Source organism: Rhea pennata, chromosome 16 (assembly GCF_028389875.1).
Source record: "Rhea pennata isolate bPtePen1 chromosome 16, bPtePen1.pri, whole genome shotgun sequence".
Classification (NCBI taxonomy): domain Eukaryota; kingdom Metazoa; phylum Chordata; class Aves; order Rheiformes; family Rheidae; genus Rhea; species Rhea pennata.
Window position 1 is genome coordinate 1,405,839 of NC_084678.1, and position 23,426 is coordinate 1,429,264.

The following is a 23,426-nucleotide window of genomic DNA, read 5'->3' on the forward strand; positions in this document are numbered from 1 at the left end:
TAGTCAGGTACGATCATCTCCTGTTGCCAGGACTTTCTTCATATTCCTGCATAACTGCCTGCTCTAGAAATTCCCTTCGCCGTAAACACAGGTTTAGCTTCTAGAACAAAAAATTAAATCCATGGTAAATTCTGCCATAATTTTTCCTCTACCCTGGTCACAGTATTTGCACCAGAAGATTCTTCTCCGATTCTGTGGCAGCAGTGATTTTTCACAGATGTGTGTAACCTCATGTACTGTGGGGTTTGGTTTGATTTGGTTGGTTTGTTTTTTCCTTGGAGGACTGTGTACCAGCTGACGGAAAATGACCGTCTGGGCTATGAACACAGCCCTCCACAATGAACAGGGTTATCCTGCACATGTTCAACTGGACCAGGACTATCGGGGGGGGCAATTTTTGTGTTCCAACTTGTAAAGTGAGGGCTGCTTTGAATTCTGGGCTGTTTTATATTCCTGCCAACAGTGTACACCTTTGTGCCTCATGCAAATCCAGAGGCAGTTGTACATCTGCGGGACACAAGCACACCCATGTTCAGTGACTGAATGGTGCAGTTAGTGTGTGTTGAGCATTGCCAGTGACACTAGGGTTGTACGTTGGTGGAACTGACATTGGGAAAGCTGCTCTAGGAAAGGCACAGAAGAAGCAATAGAGGTTAAGGCAATGGCAGTGTGAGTCCCACTCTTACCAGTGAAGAAACAACAGCCCCTTTCAAACACTCAGGAGATTGCAGTGTTCCTGCATATTAAGCACAATTTAAACTCTGCTGATTCAGTCATTTCCAGTTCTTCCTGGAAGATCAGCAATATATGGACGTGAATCCAGACTTTGTGAGTAGAAAGTCCTAAGCTTTCAGAGAGAGTTTTCAATGGGCAAGGCAATGTGCAGTATGAGGAATGACATGGCAATGCACTGAGTGCAAACATAGCTGCTTGCATTCTCCTGTTGCAGATATTTCATATTGCGTGGAGAACCAGCATCTTTCAGATTCTTGGGTTTCAGTTTGAGTGTGTAGGACTGTAATGAAAAATCTTAAAGCTTTCTTTGGCTAATATCTTTTGTAATACCATTTCTAACCTTATGCTTTTGTTTCAGAATCAGTGATTTGCTGCTCTGAAGGTTAGTTGACTCCACTTACGCCACCATGGATGAACTACAGGATGTTCAGCTGACAGAGATCAAACCCCTTCTGAATGACAAGGTAATGCTTGCTGCTCTGTCACTCTCACTGGTGTGCTCTGGCTGACTTTGTGTCCAGCAAGAAGCTGCGATTGCTAGAATCTATGTACAGCTTGAAGTATCTTAAATACTAAAAAAACCAGCTGCTTCCCTGTTCTGATAATCCACTACCATGTGCGCTCTTCCTAAGTGTTAGGGAAAGAAAGACCACCAAGGAGCAGTTCAGTTAAGTTTGGAGTCCCAGCTAGGACAGTGTGTTAAAGATTTCCAAAGGCAGAGGAGGAAGTGGAATGGTGATACCCTTCCTGACATGTTTGAGCTGTAGAAACTGATAAATTCACGCTTATTAGAGAAACCAGTGCTTCTATCATATCTATGTTTTTGACTTTTTAAAAAAATCTTTCATCTTCTAAATTATCTACTTGTTTTTTGTCTCCAAGAACAGCCTGTCTCCCTGGATTGAGTAATGGAGAGCTGTTTCTATTACTATCTGTAGAATCTACCTGGAGCAGTCAAGACTCATGCAGTACTGAAACTTTGGAAAATCTATTGTGTTGCAGCCACTGTTTAATCCTTTTTTTCTGTCTTCTGGAGGAGAGCCACCTGAGCTTTAGGAAAGCCCTAGCCCTACTTGATTGTGCTGTGATCTGGTGCTCTTGCCAAAGTCATGCATGTGATTGACCTTCCCAAGGTACATCTTGCACCTGCAAATTGTGATTGTGAGCAGTGATTTTTGATCACTTTCCATGTCTAAGAGCAAACTCAAAGGGTCTAATGGAATGTGAAGCAGTTCCCAATGCTTTGCTGTTTACTGACTGACATCAAGACTCAGCTTGTTCTGCTGATTGCAAGATGTGATTTCTGAGTGAAAATGCTATTTTAGTTGCTCGGTATGTGCCTGCAGAAGACTCTGTACCAAATCCCCAAATGGGTGAAATATCTGAAATTCTGTTATGTTTTAGTGTATTCCTAGTTCTTCAGGAAGAAACACAGTGTGGCTCAGAACCATGACCGACACTGCACAGAGATGAGAAGTGTGCTTGCTGTGGCTCTACTTTATACATTTTCTTCTAAAATGCCTCAATAAAATACCACCTCCAAAGTCTAGCCCACATTAGTGCTTACAAGCTTGGAATAACATGCACATGCTTTTTAGATAAAGCTAATGGATCATATGGGTGTGGTGTCATAACATGCGCTTTTGTGCAGTGCATCAGAATCCAAAAGTATTGAGCTTGCAGTTCGATAAGACTTTCATGGAGCAACCCGCCTTTAATAGTAAGAATTTATGAGCCAATGTGGATTAATGGCCAGAAATAGTACAGTAAAACTCTTAAGGTGCTAATGGATGAGTGCTCATGAGCTCTTCAGATATTAAGGCTGCTGTACAGGGAAAAGGAACTCCAGCATGTTAACACTCAGACTGTTAAAACGGTGGAATTGACTGGGAAATTGAAATGGGTCACAGCTGTTCACTTCTTGCCTGAACTAGAGGAAATGCAACTAGGGACCATTAAGCCCTGGTTTTGTTTTGTCTTAAATCTAAGACAGCAGTCCCTGTGCCTTCAGGCTAACAGTTATAGTCGTAACAACAGTTCAGGAAAGATAGTTTACAAAACAAAATCAAGAATGCTGCAGTATATCAATTTTCATTCAAAACTTTGATAATACTTCTGATTAATCCCTATTCTGACACTTTTGACTCCTGTTAAAATAGCCCCAGTGAAAAGTGATTGAAATGCAACAGCTTAGTTCAGGACATTGACTGAACAGCCCTTAGGCTGGATTGGATAATCCTATCTAGCTGTTTGCCTTTGAAATGCAGCCATCACATCTCCATCAGACTGGAAAACCTGCCTTAATCTTAGACTTCATAAATTTAAGAAACTAAATAGATTAATGCTTTAAAGTCAGATTTTTGGTGTGTTAAAATCAAGTATCCAGGAGTCAGGACATGTCAGCACTAAGGCTGCTTGTGTAGTTTAGTCTACTCTGATAACAAACAGTACAACTGCGGACTTTCACTATTTGATATTTTTTTCCCTGGCCCCCCAGAGAATCCTGCTTTTCTCAGTACAAATTCAGATCAGCCTTTACTTACTGTGCTTCATTTACATCCCATGCTGAGAAGTTATTTCCTCTTAGGCTTTTTTATAGTCTTTATTCACCTTGACATTTTATGACTGAATTTATTTTTTTAAAGTCTTGGTAGATGAGGAGACTTTACTGTCTACATTTAATAGAAGAAAGAGAAAGGCGTGGATGAGGTTTTTGGACATCTCAGCTGATTTGAGGATCTCAAACTGGAATCCAGACAGCTGCTTTTTATTTTCTCATCCCCCCACCCTGAGGATTTGGTGCTTTGTGCCACTTTATGTTCAGAACATTGACATAGTTCAGTACTTAATGCTCAGTGATTCTTAGACCAGCTTTGCAGCTATCTCAACTTGAACATCTCAAACTGTGAAGTACACAGCAAGAACACAGGTTGTTAACTGATGTGGCAAAGCCTGCAGGAAGGAAAGCAGGGCTTGTTGTTTACATATGGAGAGGATTTGGCATGCCCAGCCAGAAGAAGAGTTTGGGGTACTTGTCTTACTCATATATGGTCCTAGTTGTAATTTTAGCACTAAGATGTAGGCTGTGCCTAAAACATGTAAGCTGGAATGCTGATTCAGGATTTGCCCAGCCTTGTCCAACATTTGACAAGCGCTCTTGCACACTGCATAAATCTACCCTGTGGCAAGAGCCTGAGTCTCCCAAAGCATGTGGGCATATGGACGAGTTACTGCAGAATTTTGAGCTTGCAGCATGCCAAATGTGTACCATACCCGCTGGTAATGAGTGGTCTCACCCCAGGGGAAGAAAATGTCAGTTGTGAATTGCTTATCCTAGTTTCCATGCCATGTGATTTTAGTGTCTTTCAGTTCATTGCATTTACCATAGAACAACATTATGCATACTGCTGTTACTGCAGAGTAGCTGACTGCATGGTGTTCTTCTGCTTATTTCCTTAAATCCTAGTGATAGTCCTTTAAAGAATTTTTCATTAAAATTTATAATGGTCACCAGGACAAGACCAAAACCTTCTAACCCGCCTGCCTTTGGTCAGGGTCCTTCCTGCATTGTATCCGTCTCGCCTCAAATGATTTCTACTCTGAGCTGTGTCCGTGGATGTTCTCTGTAATCAGAAGCCTTGGGACAGCCCTCACACAACTCCCTGTATAGTAACGGTCAGAACTTGCATGGGATTTTCTTGTAGGGATCCTCTATTTAACTGCTGTCCTGTCTGCAGTTAGGCTAGACCATACTGAAGCAGAGGTTTCTGAGGTGACCCTTTATGTTGCTGTTGGTCTGTGTTTTGGGGTACCATGCTGAACTCTTTCTTCTGTTTTTTGTTTGTTTGTTAACAGAATGCTGCTCGTAACTTCCAGGACTTCGACTGTCAGGTAAGACATGTCCACGAGCTGAGCGGACGTGGCAGCCTCCACATGGCCAATCAGAAATGCTGGGAGAGACATAAAAAAGCTCATTATCTTTACTTTTTAACTCATTTGAAAGCTTAATCAAGGAGAACTTGTGTAAGCCAGTTGACAGAAATTGTTCTTCACTATTCCCAGTTCTTCAGCAGTTATATACAGTTTTAACAGGAATATTTCTATCCAGTATCAGCATTTTCATTGGTGAACAGCTTCTTGGGTTGTGGTGTCAAAATAAATGGCATACCAGTGAACTGACAAACAGTTTCCCCTAAAAAGAGGGAAGAAGAAGAAGAAAAAATGGTAGCCCAGCTGAGTGGATTTAGAGTGTATACCCTGCAGGCTACCCAAGCTTTCAGGCTAAGGACAGAGAAGCGTAGAAGCGATGGTTCTGTAGACCAATAGGTTCAGCTGCACGCGCAGCAGAGGTCAGGATTTAGGAAACACTAGTTCTGATTCTGCTGAAGATTTTTAGTAAGCTTCAGCAAGCTTTTCCCCCAACACTGCCATGTCCCATTTCAGAAGTTTGGTTGTGATGCTTAATTGCTCAGATTTCCTAGTGGCAGTTGCTGTAGAAAGGCTGTATGCTACTTTTAGTAGGGAGCTTGACTCTGACTAGACAGGACTGCTCTGCAAGCTGGTTATTTTGTGCTCTGAGTTGCCAACCTGCACAATTGTGCTGAGGCTTCACAACAGGCTTGCAGGGTGATTGGTGTCCTGAAAGGCAGTTTTTTTGGACACGTGCAATATGCCGAAGAGCTGCAGCTCTGTCATGTCCCATCTAGTTCAGTCTTAAGACACTTGCTAGGAAAGAAGGAGCCTACCTGTCCTGTCTGTTTATGGTGAGAAGAGATGGAAAGCACCAAGCATTACTGCTGCCCCAGATATGGCACCACCTTTGCTGGGCCAGGGTCATGACCAAGCAGTGGTCATTCTCTGTGAAGTTATTCATATGCCTGAGTAGGGCAGAGATGAGCCTGGTCTCTCTGGTTGCTAGAGGAATAATGCTTTTAGAGGCGCGATTGTACTCAAGATGTGGGGGACGCTCTTTGCCAAGCAGAACACAACCCTAGTATTGCAGGGGGAATTTGTAGAACACAGGCTCCACTTACCACGCTGGATTACCTTGCTGACCTGCCACTTGACATGCCAGCCGATTGGCAGCCAGTGGCTTTTCTTTCTCTTCAGCTGCAGGAGGCTGCTGTTTCTGGGGGGTGGGGGGGTTGCTTGGCACAGCATAGGCTCTCTTTGCTGTATTGCGCTAGTGGTATGGCTAAGGGGTAGAGCTGTCAACAGTCTTCTCCCTGCTTCATGTGATAGTTTAATAAAGGTCTGTCAATGCAAATGATTCCAGAAAACCTTCTGCAGGCCTGTGCAGAGCAGGAATACAATCAATGCAGTCATAAAGAGGAGTCTGTATTTTTCCATCTCTTGAGATAGGAGACTGAAAGCACACCCCATCTGGGCAGGCGTGTGTCACTGCATGGCAGTAGCTTGATTCCTTGTGGATTTTAATGTTATCTTTAAGTCTGTTAAATAAATGTATACATATATATATATATATATACACACATATATATAAATATATATATAAATCCTACAGTGCTGTAGCTTTTATGTCCAGTCTCAGAAGTGGCAACAGTGTTAGAGATTTATTTCACCTCTTTTAATAAAGATAGATAGTGGTTTTAAAACACTCACTGTACTATCTTGTCTCTGTCTTTCCTTTTGCAACTTCATCAGCTCTGCCACAGGTAAAGCGTGCTTCCATCTAGGTTGGAGGAACAGGTAAAAATAGGAGCAATGCTTCTGAGTGAGAGCATTAGGGAGCACCGGCAATGCCTGCTAGGGGCCTATCTGCCATTATTGAAAAGAATATAAATAATATTGTGTGAGAGTACGATCACATTAGTCTTCACTGCCAATTCTCTGATGTGCCACAGCAGCTCTGAGTTTGTCCATGCATACCTGTCTACAAGCAGCATGGTCTTGGGAGTGGAGTGGAGAGGTAGGAAGGTGTCCCTGCCACAGAGGCATGCATTGCTGTGGCTTTTTTCTCCATTTTCCTTCTACCAGCAAAGCATATCTACACTCTTCTTTAGAGAACACCTTGAATTCAAAGCTGTGTTAGATATGCTCAGCATGAGGTCTGGGGTGTCAGGTGCAGCAGCTGCAGACACACAGGCACTCAGCTATGCGTGCGCTTGCCGTTGTCTTAGCTCCTGAGGTGGCCCTGTGGCTGAAGTGCAGGAAGAGCAGCTGAGCAGCCATGTGGCACGGGAGAGGGGCTCTCAGGACAGCAGCAGTGGGCCAGGGGAAGGATGTACTTGTTGCTTCTCTGTGTGCTTTGATTTAGATCAGCAGTGAACTGGTGACCATGGCAACAGTTGAGCAGGAGACAAGATGTTCCTTCCAGGAGTGCTCTTGTTAATTTTTTTTTTTTTTTTTTAACACCAAGTTGCACAGTGTCTCTTGTGTCTGTAAACATCTCAGCCTCACCTTCTTCTGACACCTCTCTTTCAGTGTGTGGTTTCAGGGCCTGCCTGGCTTGGCCAGCCCACCTTACCTGGAAGGTCTCAAGAAGGGCTGGATTAAATCTCAGTCTGAGGTCTCTTAGAGCAGATAGTCAGTTGGGCTCCTTGGATTTTCTTTTGCTTTTTGATTCAGCTGTTAATACAAGGAACAGTAGTTAAAAGTTGAAAGATGAGCTTTTGTGTTGTCCTGTGTGAAAACTACTGCTGCTTTTTAACTTGGTAATGGCACCACCAGCTGCCATATTCAGATCTCTGCAAAATTAGTATGATTCTGCTCACCCGGGTTTGAGAAGAGGTAATTCCAAGTGGTATCCATGTGAGGAAGGTTACTAGGACTTTCAGAAGAATGGAGCTCTTGTTGTATGGAAAGAAATTGAAAAACACTTGGCTTGGGGTGAGGGCATGATTTGTCCTGAATCCACAGAGAGGAAGAACCTTAGGTAGAATATGAATTTTACAAGAAGAGGTATAAACTGACCGCAAATACTTGAAGGCTGATAATTATAGGATGGTTTTCAGTTACTGTAAAGTGGAATTCTGGATCAGCTTCCAACAAGAATAGCAGCTTAAAGGAACCTAACTAGTTTTAGGATGGGATTTAGGGAGTTGTGGGATGGGGTATGAGAGCGTAGTGTCAGTGATGTAAGAGCTTCCTTCCAGACCTTTTTATGTTTCTAATAAAGTTCAAAAAACTTTGAAAAGTGTAAGTAATGCTATGACTATGCATGAGTTTATAGCTACTTTAATAATTTGGAACCTATTCATTATATAGATGAAAATGTTCCCCACAAAATGTTGTGGTGAATAGGGCTGCTGTTACGCACGTTCATTTTTAATGGAGTTATTTTAGAGAACAATTTTGATCTTATAACATTAAAAATGTTGGTCTTTAAATTTTTGCCTTTTCCAAATGAACAAATACAGAAAGATAGAAGCTGATGGAGCAGCATCAATGGATATGCTGTTAATTAGGACCAGCAGTCTCAACAGGTGGGGATCAGTAGTGGTACGAAGTCCAGCTGTGAGCCCGTTGGTGGCATCCCTCAGGGTTGTTAACAGTGGGGCCAGTGCTGTTCAACATCTTTATTAAAGATGTATCTGATGCAATAGAGTGCACCCTCAGCAGGTTTTTAGATGATACCAAACAGTTGGGAGTGTTTGATACACAAGGGGGCAGGACTGATGTTAAGAGGAACCTCAACAGACTGAAGAAATGGGCTTGTGGAAACCTCGTAGGCTTCAGTGGAAGCAAATGCACAGTCCTGCCCCTTGAAGAGAGTGAACCCCTGCAGCAGGACACACTGGGGGCAACTGCCTAGAAAGCAGCTTTGCAGAAGATGCCCTGAGGATACTGGCAGACAAGAAGGTAAGCAGGAATGAGCAGTGCACCCCCGCAGTAAAGGATGACTGCTTTCTGCATTAGCAAGAGTGCAGCCAGAAGGACAAGGGAAGGGATTCCTTCTATTCAGCACTGGTGAGACCCCATCTGCAGTGCTGGGTCCAGTTTGAGTGCCCAGGATAAGACAGACAGTGACATACTTGACCAAGTCCAACAGATGCTACCAAGATGGCCGATGCTATAGCACAGCGTGTACGAGGAGAGGCTGAGAGAGTTGGCTATGTTCAGCCATGGAGAAGACAAAGAAGGGTGTACAGCTGCCTACTGGGAGGCTATAGAGAAGACAGATCCAGACTGTTCTTGGAGGTGCACAGTGATAGGACAAGAGGCAAAAGAGACATGTTGCAAAAAGGAAGATTCTGCTTTGATATTAAGAAAAATTCTCTCCAACTGAAGTTGGCCAAACTTTGAAACAGACCCAGAAAGGTTATGGAATCTCCATCCTTGAAGATGCTCAAAACTTGATGGGGCAAGACCTTAGCTGATTTATGTTCATAACTGGGATGAATGTTATCCCAACTCGTGAGCACATCATTAGGAATCTAATTCAAGTGAGCCACTTCTGTGAATTGTGTAGCACCAGGCAGCTGTTTTCTCTAAAGCTTCAGAATGTATTATTGTTTGAGGTAACATCCTGGTTTAAGTTTTGCAGGATGTTTCCTTCCTTTGGGACGGAATGGGTGATGCCTTTGTGAACTTCCATTTATTTTTCCAGTGATTTTAAATAACTTGCCAGAACCAGACCTGGACAAAGTCAACATTGCAAACACATCCTTTTGCTCCCCAAATTTGTTACTGTGGGTTAATGTAGTGTGAAGAAGCTGTTAGCCTGTCTGCATCACAGCTGACTTGCAGATAATGGTGTCCTGTTTTTCATATACCACTTATCTACAAGTAAGTGCAATTAACCCTGATAAATGACAGATTGCCTGGTCATCAGTTAAAACAACTCCCATGTAATCTGATAACCTTTTATAATGAAAATAAAAGGGATGAATAGTATGGTGGGTTAGGGGTCTTTATAAATATTAATCTAAGTAATTCTCAGAAATAAAATGTATTAACCTAAATCTGAGACCTACATTTTACTTGAAAGCTGTGTAAACCCTAATGAAATCTAGGCTTGGCTTCTTATGTTAGCAAACAGATGGTGGATTAAATGGTCTGGGTGGCTGATGGACAGATGGTGTGGTGACCTGCGTGGTTAATAGAGCTGTGCTTGTGCTTTTATTCTTATCTGTAGACTATTTTTGGCTGCTTGAGAAGTAAGTGTTCTGTGTTAGCCTAAATCTCTCCCCCTTTTCCAGGCGTTTACTTTAAACGCCAATGAAGGCGTATGCTGATACATTTGTAAAACTATCCAAATACTGCTAAGTTATAGTCTCAGTGTGGCATAAGCTAGTATTTAATCTGATCCCTCACTAGTACTGCCTCTCTGCTGCCTCCCACTCACCTGGAGGGAGAGAAGTATTGTGCTGTCCCGTATACTCCACGCAGAAGAGGACCTGGGATATGGAGGTGGTTTGGGGATTTGGCAGGATGTCTTCAGAAAGCTCACAAGCCTTGGAAAGAGTGGGAAGGAGCAAGTTCAAGGCATGTAGAGTTCAGCTGAAACAGAAAAGACAAGAGATGATGAAGCCATGGAGGAAAGAAATGAAAGCTTCTCTGTACGAAAACTTGCTATTTTACAATGCGCTACTGGGATTAATTGAAAAGGTGGAGGTACTTGGTGTCATCTATACCCAGAGTAAAGGAGAATAAAATGTTTGAAGAGTTTACCATAGAGCTTACTGAAGAATTTTTTTGCCATATTTTTCCATTGAAAGTATAATTTTTCAGTAAATAGATGTTTTTACTGATTTACATATGTTGCATACTTTTTAATTTGGATTTTTAAGTGTGCTTATAATTTTGTGATCTTTTCGCTTTATTTTTGCTTGCTGTGCAATAGGAGATGGTATTTTGCTATGGAGGTGATATTGGAAGTATCGCATTATGTGCATTGTCTGATCTCATTGACAGAATCAAAATTGTGTTTGTCTTTTTTTAACAAAATCATTAAGCATGGCTTGTGATTCAAGGCATGGTGGCCTTGAATATAAGATGCTTTAAAGCATCTTTTTTTAACCACCAAACAATATGAAACTTCAGCCCTTTTAGGAAGGGTTTGCTTTCTCCGTACTTTTTGTCTATTGAAGACCACTCTTACGATTTGTACATTGAGTTCTCTTGTTCAAAGTGCCCAAGTGAAATTAATTACAACGCAGATGATGTTTTGATCCAGACAGCAGTATTTTTTAATGTCTAATAAATTGAGAGCTGCTCCTAATCTTTTTAAAACTAGTATGTCACATCATTAAAGGAATGTTTTTCACAATTACTGCCATGGCAGCAGCAAAAAATGTGAAGCTAAAAAATTTATAAAAATCAAATTTAATTTTGAAACATTTTTTTTCATAATTGTTATTACTTCGGAAGCATTTCTTCTGATCACCACCACCACTGTCTTTTTATCTAAAAACTCTCATTTTCTGTAAAATTACAGTGTTGAGTTCTGGACAGCCTTAGCTAGCAGGGCTTACAATTAAAATTATGTTTTGATCTATTACATATGAACAAAATTCTCCCGTGGGGTTTACTTAAACATTAGCTTTGCTTTCTGTACACTTGTGACAACTGTGTACTAAAAAGGCTGCTTATGCAGATTTGATATTTGAAAGTCCTGTGCTTTTTGTTCTAGCCATTGAATTCTTACAGCAAAGCAAAGGTATGTCACTTAGGTTGAGGAAGGGCCTTCCTGCCTCCTTCCTGTCTTCAGAAAATGAATAGTGCCTTTTTAGTAATAGTGACTGAGCTGTTTCCATCTGTTACGCAACACCCATTAATGGTATTTCGGAGCAGGTAATAAGTAAGTGCAACACTAGTTATAACTAAATGCAGTTAGACTCAGTTCTAGTTTCCAGGGACAATGAATGTCTGGAGAAGCAGAACATGACCCTGCCTTTTCTTCAGATTTTAAGGTGCTCCTACTCTTCAGCAGGATAAAGTCAGAGGAATGTCATTGGCTGTGGAAGGGAAGTGTCGCCCCTGGCTTATCTTCCAGGTTGCATGTAGGAATTTAAGGTGATCTGGACTCAAGCAGACATACAAAACCAGTTTAGATTTGCTTGTGTATTAGCATATTCAGATTCTCTTTGTGTAGGGTTGAGGTTTACAACCATGTTTTTAAAGCATTCCCTCTGTAGTTTGTTGGATAAAAGTAGGAAGGGGTTAGGCTCAGGAGACTGTATTCTAGTAGGTTGGGGAGGAAGAAGACAGACGTCTTGACCTTTCAAGAGAGGGGAGCTAGGCAGCATCATGCAGTGGTTGTTCCTTCAGAGTGGGGTTTTGATCCTCTTTTTGTAGTAAACGAAGAGGAGGCAGTCAGGTGAGGTAAGGGTGCTTTTGGTGTGTTGAAGAAGGGAGATTTGCTAGAAGGCAGTGTTAGGGGAAAAAGGGTTGACTGGTAGCTTCTTCAGAACGATGGGTTGGCCTTGTGTCCACAGGATGTTGCACCTTGAGCATACAGTTTCAGTGATGGAAGTGGGCTGTAGGCATTGACTTTACTTACTTGCAGCCTGTGAGGAAGGCTGAAAGCTGAAAATCTACAGGCTCAAAATAATGGTGCAGAGTGCAGGCAAAAACTGACTCACTGCCGAACTTGGGCACATGAGAACTGATCTCTGTGAGGTTTAATTCACCCTGAACCATTATAGATCTAGGTAGTTCCAATTTCCCACATAAACTGAGGAAGGGGAGAGTGGGGTTCATGCTGAAGGCAGCAGTAAGAATCACCACATTATGCTTAAGGCCACGCTGGCTGCCTTGCTCATGATTTTGTATACCTTATTGGAATACAAGAAAGCTGTGGCTTTAGCTGCTGCTTGTAACGTATGAGTAGGGCAGATCAGGGAAGCATAGCCCTGCCATTGCTCCCTCTTCAACATGTAGGTGTTAGTATTAATTACTTCATTTCTGTTGGTCTTACTGACCTGTTTTTAGGAATTTGGGTTCTCAGATTTGGGAGAGCAAACCTAACCTGTCAGATATGCTTATGTTGTAGGTCACTTGATTTCAGTTCACTTCACTGCAGAGCCACGAACTGTTCTGTAGCAGACCTGTGTTTTCAAGGTGACTTTCCATTACTCTCTGGGCTGACACAGAACACTAAGAAAGGGTTAAAGATGCACTCTAAATCCTTCAACATCACGTGCCTTTGGAATAGCAACACACAAATGTTTTTATATAAAGTAATAGGTTGGGGATAACCCAGCAGCACCTTTGTCCCCTGATACATTTGTGTTTATGTAACCAGATTACACACCTCATTCTCTGGCTGCTCTTGGTTCTCACCCAGCATTTCTCTAATTTAAGACTTAATCCAATTACACAAAGTACTAGAAACCATTGCTTGCTTGCATAGATCATGTTGTGTTTTCTATTAATAAATTTCTGCTCTGTATGGAAATGAATAATTTAGTTCAAGATGTTGCTTTAAATCTGATTTAGACTTGCTTCCCACGCAGCCGTCTCCTTCAGCCCCACTAGTTCAAAAATAATTTTGCACAGAGAGGAGGTGGTAAGCACTTAGATACTGACTGTGTTAAGGTCTGTGGTACTGTAATGCTGAGAGTTACCGGGTGGTAATGTTTCACAGTCTTACATTTTTTTTCCCTTAGCTTATAGCCATTGTTTGTGGTGTTGCTTTAGCATTGCACAGGGATTGGAGGGCAGCTCTTGCAAAGAGCAAGATGATCTGATCTCTGCTTTAATCTTTCTAGTCAATAGCTGTGAGAGTTTGTCCCTAGGAGCATGCTGGAATTGTTTTCCACCTTTGCCAAGACACTGGCAAAGATGAGAAAATAAATCACAGTAAGAATAGCTCTAGCCACTGCATCACTAAGAAAAGGGGGAGCTGACCTGAGGAATCTGTGCATCTTCCACTGCAGCAAAGTGACAGTGGCAGTTTGCTTTAGGTAATCAGTAACCATATTAATAAAGGCAGTTCAGTTGATGCAGCCTATTTGGATTTCCAGAAGACAAGACCCTTACCAAAAAGCTCTTAAAGGACTTAGGTGGTCTTGAGACAAGAGGGGATGTTTTTCACAGATAAAATAGTGGTTAAAAAAAATAATAAAAACAACGGTAATCATTTTCAGAGTAGTTAATCATTAGTGGAGTACCTTAGAGATCTGTACTGTGGCGTGTGCTGCTTTAACCTGTCTTCAATGGCCTGGAAAAAGTTTGGAAAAAGTGGAATTGCATAATTTATCTGCCTTTGAATAAGTGTAAAGTATACACATTGAGTAAAACAATCCTATGATGGTATATAAAATGGGGAGCTCAGCGCTGATCATAAGCCAAAGGAATAAGACCTTAAAGTGATGAGAGAGGAGTAAAAAATGTCAACTATGGGCTCAGAGGTTTCAACAAAGAAAATCAATTCTTGTGAATCAGGAACAGAGAACAAAGCAACCTCATTGTGCTACTGTATAAATCCATAGCATGCCCACGTGTGTTTGACATTCTGCCAGCCCCCTCGTCTCAGAAAGGACAGAGCACTACTGGGAGAGGTTTGGAGAACAAAAATACGGAGGAACAAAAGCTTCTCTAACAGGACTAGCCCGATAGGCCAGAACACATCAGCCCAGATGCACCAGGGGGAATTGTAACAGATTGTCAGGCTGTCACTGCTATGGATCAGGGAAATGGGAGTGGATTTTTCCCTGTGTTCCAAACCAAGGACTTGGGGATCTCAGATAAAACAAACAGGTGTAAGGTGAGGCAAAATAGGTTGTCGTTCCTCATGCTGCACGTTATTAAACTTTGAATTTTCTGGTCAGAGGTGATGTAAATGCCAAGAGTGTATGTGGCAAGGTGTGACAGTGCAGTTCATAGAAGACTGTCACGGTGACTAATAAAGGTGAGGGCCATGCCTCTGACTCAGGAAGTCCCTTTTGACCTGCAAATGGTTGCAGGTTGGAAAATGAATTAGGGGAAATGGTTACTAGATGCAGCAGTTCGAGGAAGTATCGCTACGTATTTGCTCTATTTTATTACTCCATAAACCATCACTCTCAAAGTCAGAATACTGGACTAGATGGTCCTTTGCTCTAACCAACTATTCTACAGGACTGCATGCCTCCTGGTCCTCCACCATCATTTCCGTTCTCATGTGTGCCCCAAGGGAATTGCTAATTTTTGAAGCAGTGGTTTCCAAGTCTGATTTAAGTTGATCAATAGTACCTGCTTGTACAGGACTTGTGTCTCTGCTCTGTCTCTCCAGCAGTACGCTGCTGTTTGGCATATGAGCGTCACAGGCTTTGTGCCTGCAGCCAGCAAGAGCAGGCTGCTGAGAATGAAGCTGCCTCTGCTATCTGAGTTTCTATTTACAGCAAATTGTCTGCAGCTGCTGTTTATTTTTTTACCTATTGTACACCAAGTGTAAAAGGTAAAATCTCTTTGAGAAGCCTCTGATAAAGTTTCCGTCCTCCGGTGAAAATTATCAAGCATCTCAGAAGAGTAAATCATCATCTTCTCTTGTGCTCACCTTGCTTATTTTGCAGAACACACATTTGTTAAAATCTGACTACCTCCTGGGCATATTTCTCACCTTCCTTCTTCCATCACTCCTTCCTTCACCACAAACCTGATCACTATTCAGACCATAACTGCAGTTAGACAGCAGCAGGGTAACAAGCCTTGAATTTCCGTTCAAGCTACGCTGGTGCAACATGTCAAAGCCTGAATGGAAACAGAGAATACAGTGTCTGTGAAACCATGACTAGTCTCTGATGCTTTCCAACACTACATTTCTACATGAGCAATGGCAATAGCAGCTTATAGAATTGCAAATGGGCTGAGGTAGGAGATATCCCTGAGTCATTGGCAGGGGAAGGAGTATGTGCCAGGGGAATGCAAAGAGTGGATGTTCCTGCAGGAGCAGAGAATGCAGTCTGTGAGACTGCTGCCTTGTGCCTCCAGATGCTTTTCGCTCACCTAAAACTCAGATCTAGCTGTGTTACTCTGCTCCATGTTTGCAAATGTAATAACCTAGTAATGAAGTAATAGCCTTCTCTGCTTTTCCTGGCCAATTTAAGGTAGTGATTGCATCTTACAAGGATATAGGATCGCTGTTGCCATCTTAACCCTAATGGCTAAACTCTATATTAAGCATGCCTTGTGCTAGCCTTCAGCTTTGATGTGTAGGAGAGCTGTTCTGGAGAAAAGTAGGTGACAGGGAAGTCATGTATGCTGTAATTGTGTGATGTCTGAAAACATCTTTGTCCTTTGCCATCATGGATGAAGATAAAAGAACTAAAGCTACAGGGCAAAGTTGCAGAGGAAATGGAGTTCATTGGAGAAAAGGACATTGAAATACCAGAAGAGTAAAACTGAGTCCTATCTAAGTAACTTTGAAAAGGAGATCAGCGTGATGTTGTAGTGGATGGCTAAAAAAAAATGAATGTAGAGACTCTTACTTCTAATTGCAGAGTCTGCTACTTGCTTTCTAGAGCTTGGAAACCCCCTTTTAAAAAGTTAAAGGTTCTAATCAGAGAAAGCAGAGGGAAGTTGCTTCTCCGGAGGAGGATTCCCAGCTTGCCTGGGAACTAACAAGACAAAAAAGAAGTGACCTGAGACTCCCAGGTCAAGGGCTTTATCACTACAGAAGAAGGGAACTGTTATGCAGGGCAGAATAAGAAGTTTGCTCATTTAGCATCTTAAATCTTTCAAAGTATTGCTTGCTAAGGTCTGCGGTGCTCAGGACCATCTTCTAAGGTCTGTGGGAGGTGAGATTTTTGAAGTTGTATTTTATCTTCTGTTGACTTTATTTGAATGATTTATTTGAGCTTAGCCAAATTCAGGATGGAATAGGTTTAAACTATGGTAAGGCTTCTCTTGGTTTAAATGGAAGTTTGTATGAAATTGTGTAACTTTTGCTGATGAGATTTGACTTAATTGGGTATTGCCCTGACGTGACTGTGAAGTGGAATCAAGGGAAGGGTGGGTGTTGCTAACTGGAGGTAAAGTATGAAAGAATGAGAAATAAGATAAGGAAGTGAGCATACAGTTGCGCTGTGTTCAGTATCTCGAGAAGTACCATTATAATTGAAGGATTAGCTGGATGCATACCATTCAGACAGGGCTGGGGCTTTCTGGTGACTTGAAAAACATCTTCTCAATAAACTCTGATTTCCCAGAATCTCTGTTTAAGCCGTAGGTAAAGTCAAAGTAAGCAGGAGAGAAATGAATGATTCTTAGCTCAAGGAGACTCTTTTTCTTCCCCAGTAGAGGGCTAAGAAAAACCCCAAGCTCAGCTTTTAAAACTACAAAAAAATGCAGAGTGTAGCAAAGTAATATAAAGTACACTGAGGTGCTTGAATAGACCATCTGAAGAGAGGTGGGTGTTTCTGTCTGTAGTACCTTGTCTTCCTCCTAGTGGAAGTGCATGTTTACACTAGCAGTCAGTTGGAAGATAATTCCAGAAAAGACAGTGTACCGCTGATATTCTTTTTAATATGCCATCAGCTCTTTTGTTGATTTCTGTGCTTTTCTTGCTGTTCACTCTGTTTGAGTTTTGTGCTTCTATCTGATAATTGACCTTTTGCTGCTGTTTATAAAACCTTCTCCAGTCCTCTGGAGGTGCAGTTTTATGAGACACGTGAGTCACTTCAGCTGAGCCTCGTGCTCAGGTAGGGTTATTACTTCCACCACCCTATGCACTTCCATCTGGCTTTGAGCCAGAACCAGCATTTGCGAGACCTCTCTGTGAGCTTCTTAACTCAGTGACCTGGCAGAAATCTAACAAAGCTTAAAAAAAAAGTGTGTGGGGAGGGCCACTGGGGAAGCTGGATAGTTTCCTGCCAGGTCAGTGAGTTAAAGATGCTTATGGAAGGGACTAGCAACTCCTGGAACTGGCAGAGAGACCCGCTTTTAATGGTAACAAGCCATCTGGTTAGCTTAGACGGATATGCAACTGCAGCTGAGGTGGCAAACTCTTCTGTGAGCTTGCTGGACTTCACTATTTTAGCAGCACGCTCTGAAGATCACCACCCCTTGGGTTTCTCAGCCTTCTCCAAAAGTTGATAGTTTTGTTAAAGAACTCATTAATGCCTGCTAACTTGCTCCCATCACAACACTTCTGAGGGGAAGGAGAGAGGCTTTGGAGCCCCCAGAAAGAAAGGAGAGAGGAAGATCTATCAGTAGAAGAGCTAAATCCATCTGACCCGCCGTGAACCCCTGGGAATACCCAGAAAAGGGGGTGAGATTAATTTCTAATGTGCTGCAAGCCAGGTGCTTTAACCTGTTCTATATTGGCCTAAACACAAGTTTTTGGAAACTAATGTTTTAAAACTTTGCACACTTGGTATAATCTAATAAGAAGTATTTTGAGGTTGCAGTGTTCTATCTTAAGTGTCAACCAAGAGCAAATTCCCTAAATAGATTTTTATTTTAAATATTAAGAAAATAATTTGGAGGGGGGAGTATCAAGATCCATAAATCAGAACATTTCTCTCCTTGGATTTCTATAGATTAAGGAAAGGACTTAAAGGGATGTTAGGTAGGCAGCCATACTGCCATCTCTGCAGCTTTTCCAAAGTCTGTAGTTATCCTAGTTTAGTGTTGTCTAAATGTGACTGCAAGCTAATTAAGTTGAACTCATGCACTCATGAGCATTTCCTGTTTTCATCATTCTGAGATTGTGTCTTCTATTTTATGTATTGGATGTGTATACAAGCTGTACTTAAAGGTTTCACAGTCCTCTTGATCCCTTGTACTAGGCACTATGCAAAGAGCCCTCGGTATATTGTTTGGGGAAAAGCACACAATTTGCAGCAAGTGTCTGTGAAATACATCACTTCCCATTATTTTTACATGCTGCTCCGTAGATCTCTCACTGGAAACCAATGTAACCTGTATCTATGCCAGGTGCAGGAGGGGCCTAGGGGTATTTTACTGTCATGATACCAAATCTGGCAGCAGCAGAAGAATCATCTGTGGTTTAAGACACTGACTCAAAAGTTCCCTGGCACAGCAGGTCAGGGTTTGCAGACAAGCTATGGTGAACATTAGTGTAGCAGTGTGGCCAAAACCTGGTGGGCTCTTGGCCAAATGGCAAGCTCTGCTGGAAGATGAACAGGTAAGGCTGCACTAGGTAGACAGCACAAGAGGGCAGGTCTGCAGTCTGTAAAAATGAAGTGAAGTCAGCTGTCAGATGTTCCCAGGCCTGAGGGGTTTTGCTGGCTTGTCTGCCAGGAGGCTGCAGAGGACCACATGGGTGTTTGAGAAGGAAATCTGTGATCAGCTGTGATCATGGCAGAGAGTGGGAGTGAACTTGTAGCAGTTGTAACTCTGGACTCTTGGAGCAGCTGTGCTGAGCCACCAGTTGGGGTTAGGAGTGCAAATTTAAAATATGGGGGGCAATTGCTGCTGGCTCTTGGCTAGGGTTCCCTGTAGCCCAGCCAGCACCCATAGCAGTGATACTCCTCCTTCTCTCTCTGTAGGAACATGACATTGAGACAGCTTTTGGAGTGGTCCACGTCACCATGCGGGGCATACCGAAGGGGAACAGACCTGTCATCCTCACATACCATGACATCGGCCTCAACCGTAAGCCCTTGAATTCCCAGGACCCGTGAATCCTTACCCAAGCCTTCTTGCAAAATGTGTGAAAGTCTTTTAAACAAGATTCTGAAGAAGTGGTTGTTCACAGTATCTTCATTCAAGTGTGGGGACCAGTTGGCCTGGCCTGGAGCTGAGATGAGGCAGGTCATTTAGGGGTAAAAAGATAAAGGTCTGCTCAAGAGAGAGTGTGGCATGCCCCTGTCTGTTCCAACAGCCCTCAAAAGTAGGGCCTGGGTGGAAATGGATCCACCCACCACACTACAGGGCTTTAGCTGACTTGTTGCACTATTTGACAGAGCTATCAGCCTGCGTTGCCACAAAACATCTGTTCCCACGGAAGCTAGGAAGGTGAGAAATCCCTTCTATAAGGTTACAAAGCTAATGTAGTGTTTGTAGTGGACTGTCTTCTCAATTGGTCTTTCCACATGTCTTCCCACCCCACGTGTACTGTTATGCTTATACAGGTGCTCCTCAGTATGAATCATAGAATCAGTAAGGTTGGAAGGGACCTCTGGAGATCATCTAGTCCAACCTCCCTGCTCAGCAGGGTCACCTAGAGCATCTTAGACAGGGTTGCATCCAGGCGGGCCTTGAAGATCTCCAGAGAAGGAGACTCCACCACCTCTCTGGGCAGCCTGTTCCAGTGCTCCGTCACTCTCACAGCGAAGAAATTCCTCCTCACGTTCAGGCAGAACTTCCTGTGGTTCAGTTTGTGCCCTTTGCCTCTTGGCCTGTCAAACGGGACAACTGAAAAGAGATTGTCCCTGTCCCCTTGACACCCTCCCTTCAGGTACTCATACACATTGGTAAGATCCCCCCTCAGTCTTCTCCTCCCCAGGCTAAACAGGCCCAGCTCTCACAGCCGTTCCTCAGAGGGCAGGTGCTCCAGCCCTCTGATCATCTTTGTAGCCCTATGCTGGACTCTCTCCAGTAGCTCCATGTCTCTCTTGTCCTTGGGAGCCCAGAACAGTACTCGAGAAGAGGCCTCACCAGGGCTGAGTAGAGGGGCAGAATCACCTCCCTCCACCTGCTGGAGTCTTCCTAATGCACCCCAGGAGACCGTTGGCTTTCTTGGCCACAAGGGCACATTGCTGGCTCATGGTGAATCTGTCATCCACCAGCACTCCCAGGTCCTTCTCTGCAGAGCTGCTCTCCAGAAGGTCAGCCCCCTGCCTGCACTAGTGCATGGAGTTATTCCTCCCTAAGTGCAGGACTCTGCACTTGCCCTTGTTGAACCTCATGAGATTCCTCTCCGCCCAGCTCTCCAGCCTGTCCAGGTCTCTCTGAATGGCAGCACAGCCCTCAGGTGTGTCAGCCACTCCTCCCAGCTTGGTATCATCAGCAAACTTGCTGAGGATGCACTCTGTCCCCTCATCCAGGTCATTGATGAAGAAGTTGAAGAGGATGGGACCCACTGCTGAGCCCTGGGGGACTCCACTAGCCACAGACCTCCAGCTAGACTCTGCACCACTGATGACAACCCTCTGAGCTTTGCCTTTCAGTTAGTTCTTGATCCACCTCGCTGTCCACTCGTCTAACCCACACTTCCTGAGCTTATCTAGGAGGATGTTATGGGAGGTACTCAGGCACTACAAGGCTCTATTTTGCTGGGTCTGGGGTGTCATTTATCTGATCTACCTGCCCTCCGGTTATGGTGGCCTCTGGTCGTGGTGGTTACTTTGCTAAGACTCATTGCTGCACTGGAGTTCATGGGGCACTGCAGTGTACATCACCCAACATCCACTGTGCTACAGACTCAGCGTGAGTGTTGAGTTCATGCAAACATATGCCCTGATGCTTGGAGAGTGGATCACAATAAACATTTCAGTAAATGTCTCAATTCTTATTTTTTTTTTGTTGCAGACAAATCCTGTTTCAATGCATTTTTTAACTTTGAGGACATGCAAGAGATCACTCAGCATTTTGCTGTGTGCCATGTGGATGCGCCAGGCCAACAGGAAGGAGCCCCCCCATTCCCATCTGGGTAAGATCTCCAGAGAGACCCTTGTAGTTCCAGACCCTTGTAGCGGTTGCAGTCTGTCTGCCCTTGGGTGCTGTTTAATCCAACTGGGACACCTAGGCTGAGCCAGGTGGGAGGCACCTTTCAGAGCAGAGGAAGTGAGAAGGTGAGAAGGCTTCCTGGGGCATGCAGAGAACTCTTTTTGTCACTGAGACCTCGATAAGGCTCTTGATAGTGGTTAGGGCTGGCACCAGCGTTGTGGCTTAGGCATGAGCCCAGCACACTGCAGTCTAGCTGGCATTCCTTGCTTGCTCTGTCCATCTTCCCACAGAAGTCTGGCTGTCCAAACACAGCTCTGTGTTAGTCATGCTCCAAGGGATCGGATTCATTCTGCAGACTGGACTACAGTATTGTTGCAAAAAAATTACCCATGCATATGCCTGTCAGATATTCCTTGTCTGTCATGCCCTGGGGTAGAACTGGGAAGTAACCCCTGATGAGCTCTATTTGGAGGTGCTTTAATTTCAGCCTTGCTTGATTTTCAGGTACCAGTATCCCAGTATGGATGAACTGGCTGAAATGCTCCCTGCTGTTCTGACACACCTAAAGTAAGTCTCTGAAATGAAACAGGGTGAGCAACTGGTTACAGCCATTCCTGCATCTCCCTGTATCTCTGCTTGCAACATCTGATATGCTCACTGAGTTGTCTCAAGAGGCTTGAGCATCTCCTAACCCCTGAAACCCTGTCTGGTTCTTATGCTGGGAACATTGTCTGCCACATGAGACAATTTATGGCTGCTGCATCGTTGCTGGATTGTTTTCAAAATGAACCATAAGTGAACAGCTGGATGCAGAGAGGGGAAAGGTTTTGCCTCTAGGGATGCTTCGGCTGTGAGCTTAAGATAGCCTTGCTGATTGTGAAATGCCTATATTTCAGCCTGAGGAGCATCATTGGGATTGGCCTGGGAGCTGGTGCTTATGTCCTCAGCAGATTTGCGGTAAGTGTCTTTTCATTCCATTGTGACCTATATGAGCTGTGGTCTCCCACTGATCAAACAGGCCATCTGTGGGGCATGGGCAAAGTAGCATTAATTACAGCAGGCATGTAGGGATCCAGTAAGAGCTACTTCACATCCAGATGGCCAAACTGGAGCAGCCAGAGAGACTCTGAAGCTATGCCAGACATGGAAAATTTGAAAGCAATGTCTTTGAATCAGCAGAGCTCCATCCTGGCTGCTAGGATGCCCTTAGAGAGGAGAGTGATAGCTTTATATTGTTATTTAATTATACATTTCTCTCTGGCAGAGTGTATATAAGCATGTGAAATCAGTGAGCGTGGTTTAGCTGCCAGCAACCTGCCTGAATATTTCAGGGGTAGTGTTAAAAAAAGGTACAGAACTCTAATGTTCTCAATAAAATTTATTTCAAGTTGTTGAGTGCAGAGAGTTGCTGATAGCCACTGACGCATCTTGTAGCCACTTTATCATGTAGCTGCTCTTCCTACAAAAAGTTCTCTGGTTCCCATTTCTTCCAAACAATGTTGTGTCAGGGGAAAGAGCCTAGGGCAGTCCCCGGCACTGGTGTTTGCTCTGTTCCTTGTCATGTGCATCTTGTGTAATTTCCAGTCTTGCTAAAGAGAAGATCACTAAATAAGCCTTTAGCTTCAGCTCAGTGAACTGGCAGTGAGCCCTTGCAATGCTACCTGAATTGCAGACAGTTTCCTGCTGTGGACTTTATTGCTTCCTTCTACTTAACCAGTGCTAATCTATGCAGTGGAATAGAGAATAGAGGAGCTGTAATAAAATTTCAGCCTTTGAGTGAGCCTAGCGCTTGAAGTTCTCCAGGTGTGCTCAGTTTCCATTTTCATGATCACAGGTAATTCTCAAAGTATTTTGGGCCTGTGCTCCCCCTTACCCTAGTCCAAAGTAAATTGCAGGATGCTGGGGATGTGAGCGGAGGAAGTGGATGCCTGCAGCGTGAGCAGGCCTCACAGGTGCCTTCCACTGCCCCAGCATCTGGTGCAGCTGGAGCTCCCCAGACTTCTGGTCAGGCTGCAGGTATTCTGGGGACCTCAGCACCAACTCATGGGCCACGGGGACGGGTTTCTCTTCACCCTGAGGAGGCAGTCTCTCAATGGAGATCCCTGCTCTAGAATTTTCCTGCGGTCAGTACTGATATCCACTGCTGGTGTAAAGCTTTATATTTAATTCAG

At 43.5% G+C, this 23,426-nt stretch overlaps 1 protein-coding gene across 2 annotated transcripts in view; it reads left to right on the forward strand.

Annotated features, from left to right (window-relative positions):
- The window catches only part of NDRG3 (NDRG family member 3), a 65,169-nt gene that overhangs the window by 29,866 nt on the left and 11,877 nt on the right, over positions 1-23,426 (forward strand). For both annotated transcript variants that reach the window (XM_062589585.1, XM_062589586.1), the window contains exons 2-7: positions 1,094-1,199; positions 4,591-4,626; positions 19,134-19,239; positions 21,118-21,238; positions 21,760-21,822; positions 22,152-22,212. In XM_062589585.1, coding sequence (XP_062445569.1) covers positions 1,143-1,199; positions 4,591-4,626; positions 19,134-19,239; positions 21,118-21,238; positions 21,760-21,822; positions 22,152-22,212 — 444 coding nt within the window. In that variant the 5' untranslated portion in view covers positions 1,094-1,142. The remainder of the gene's footprint in view (positions 1-1,093; positions 1,200-4,590; positions 4,627-19,133; positions 19,240-21,117; positions 21,239-21,759; positions 21,823-22,151; positions 22,213-23,426) is intronic.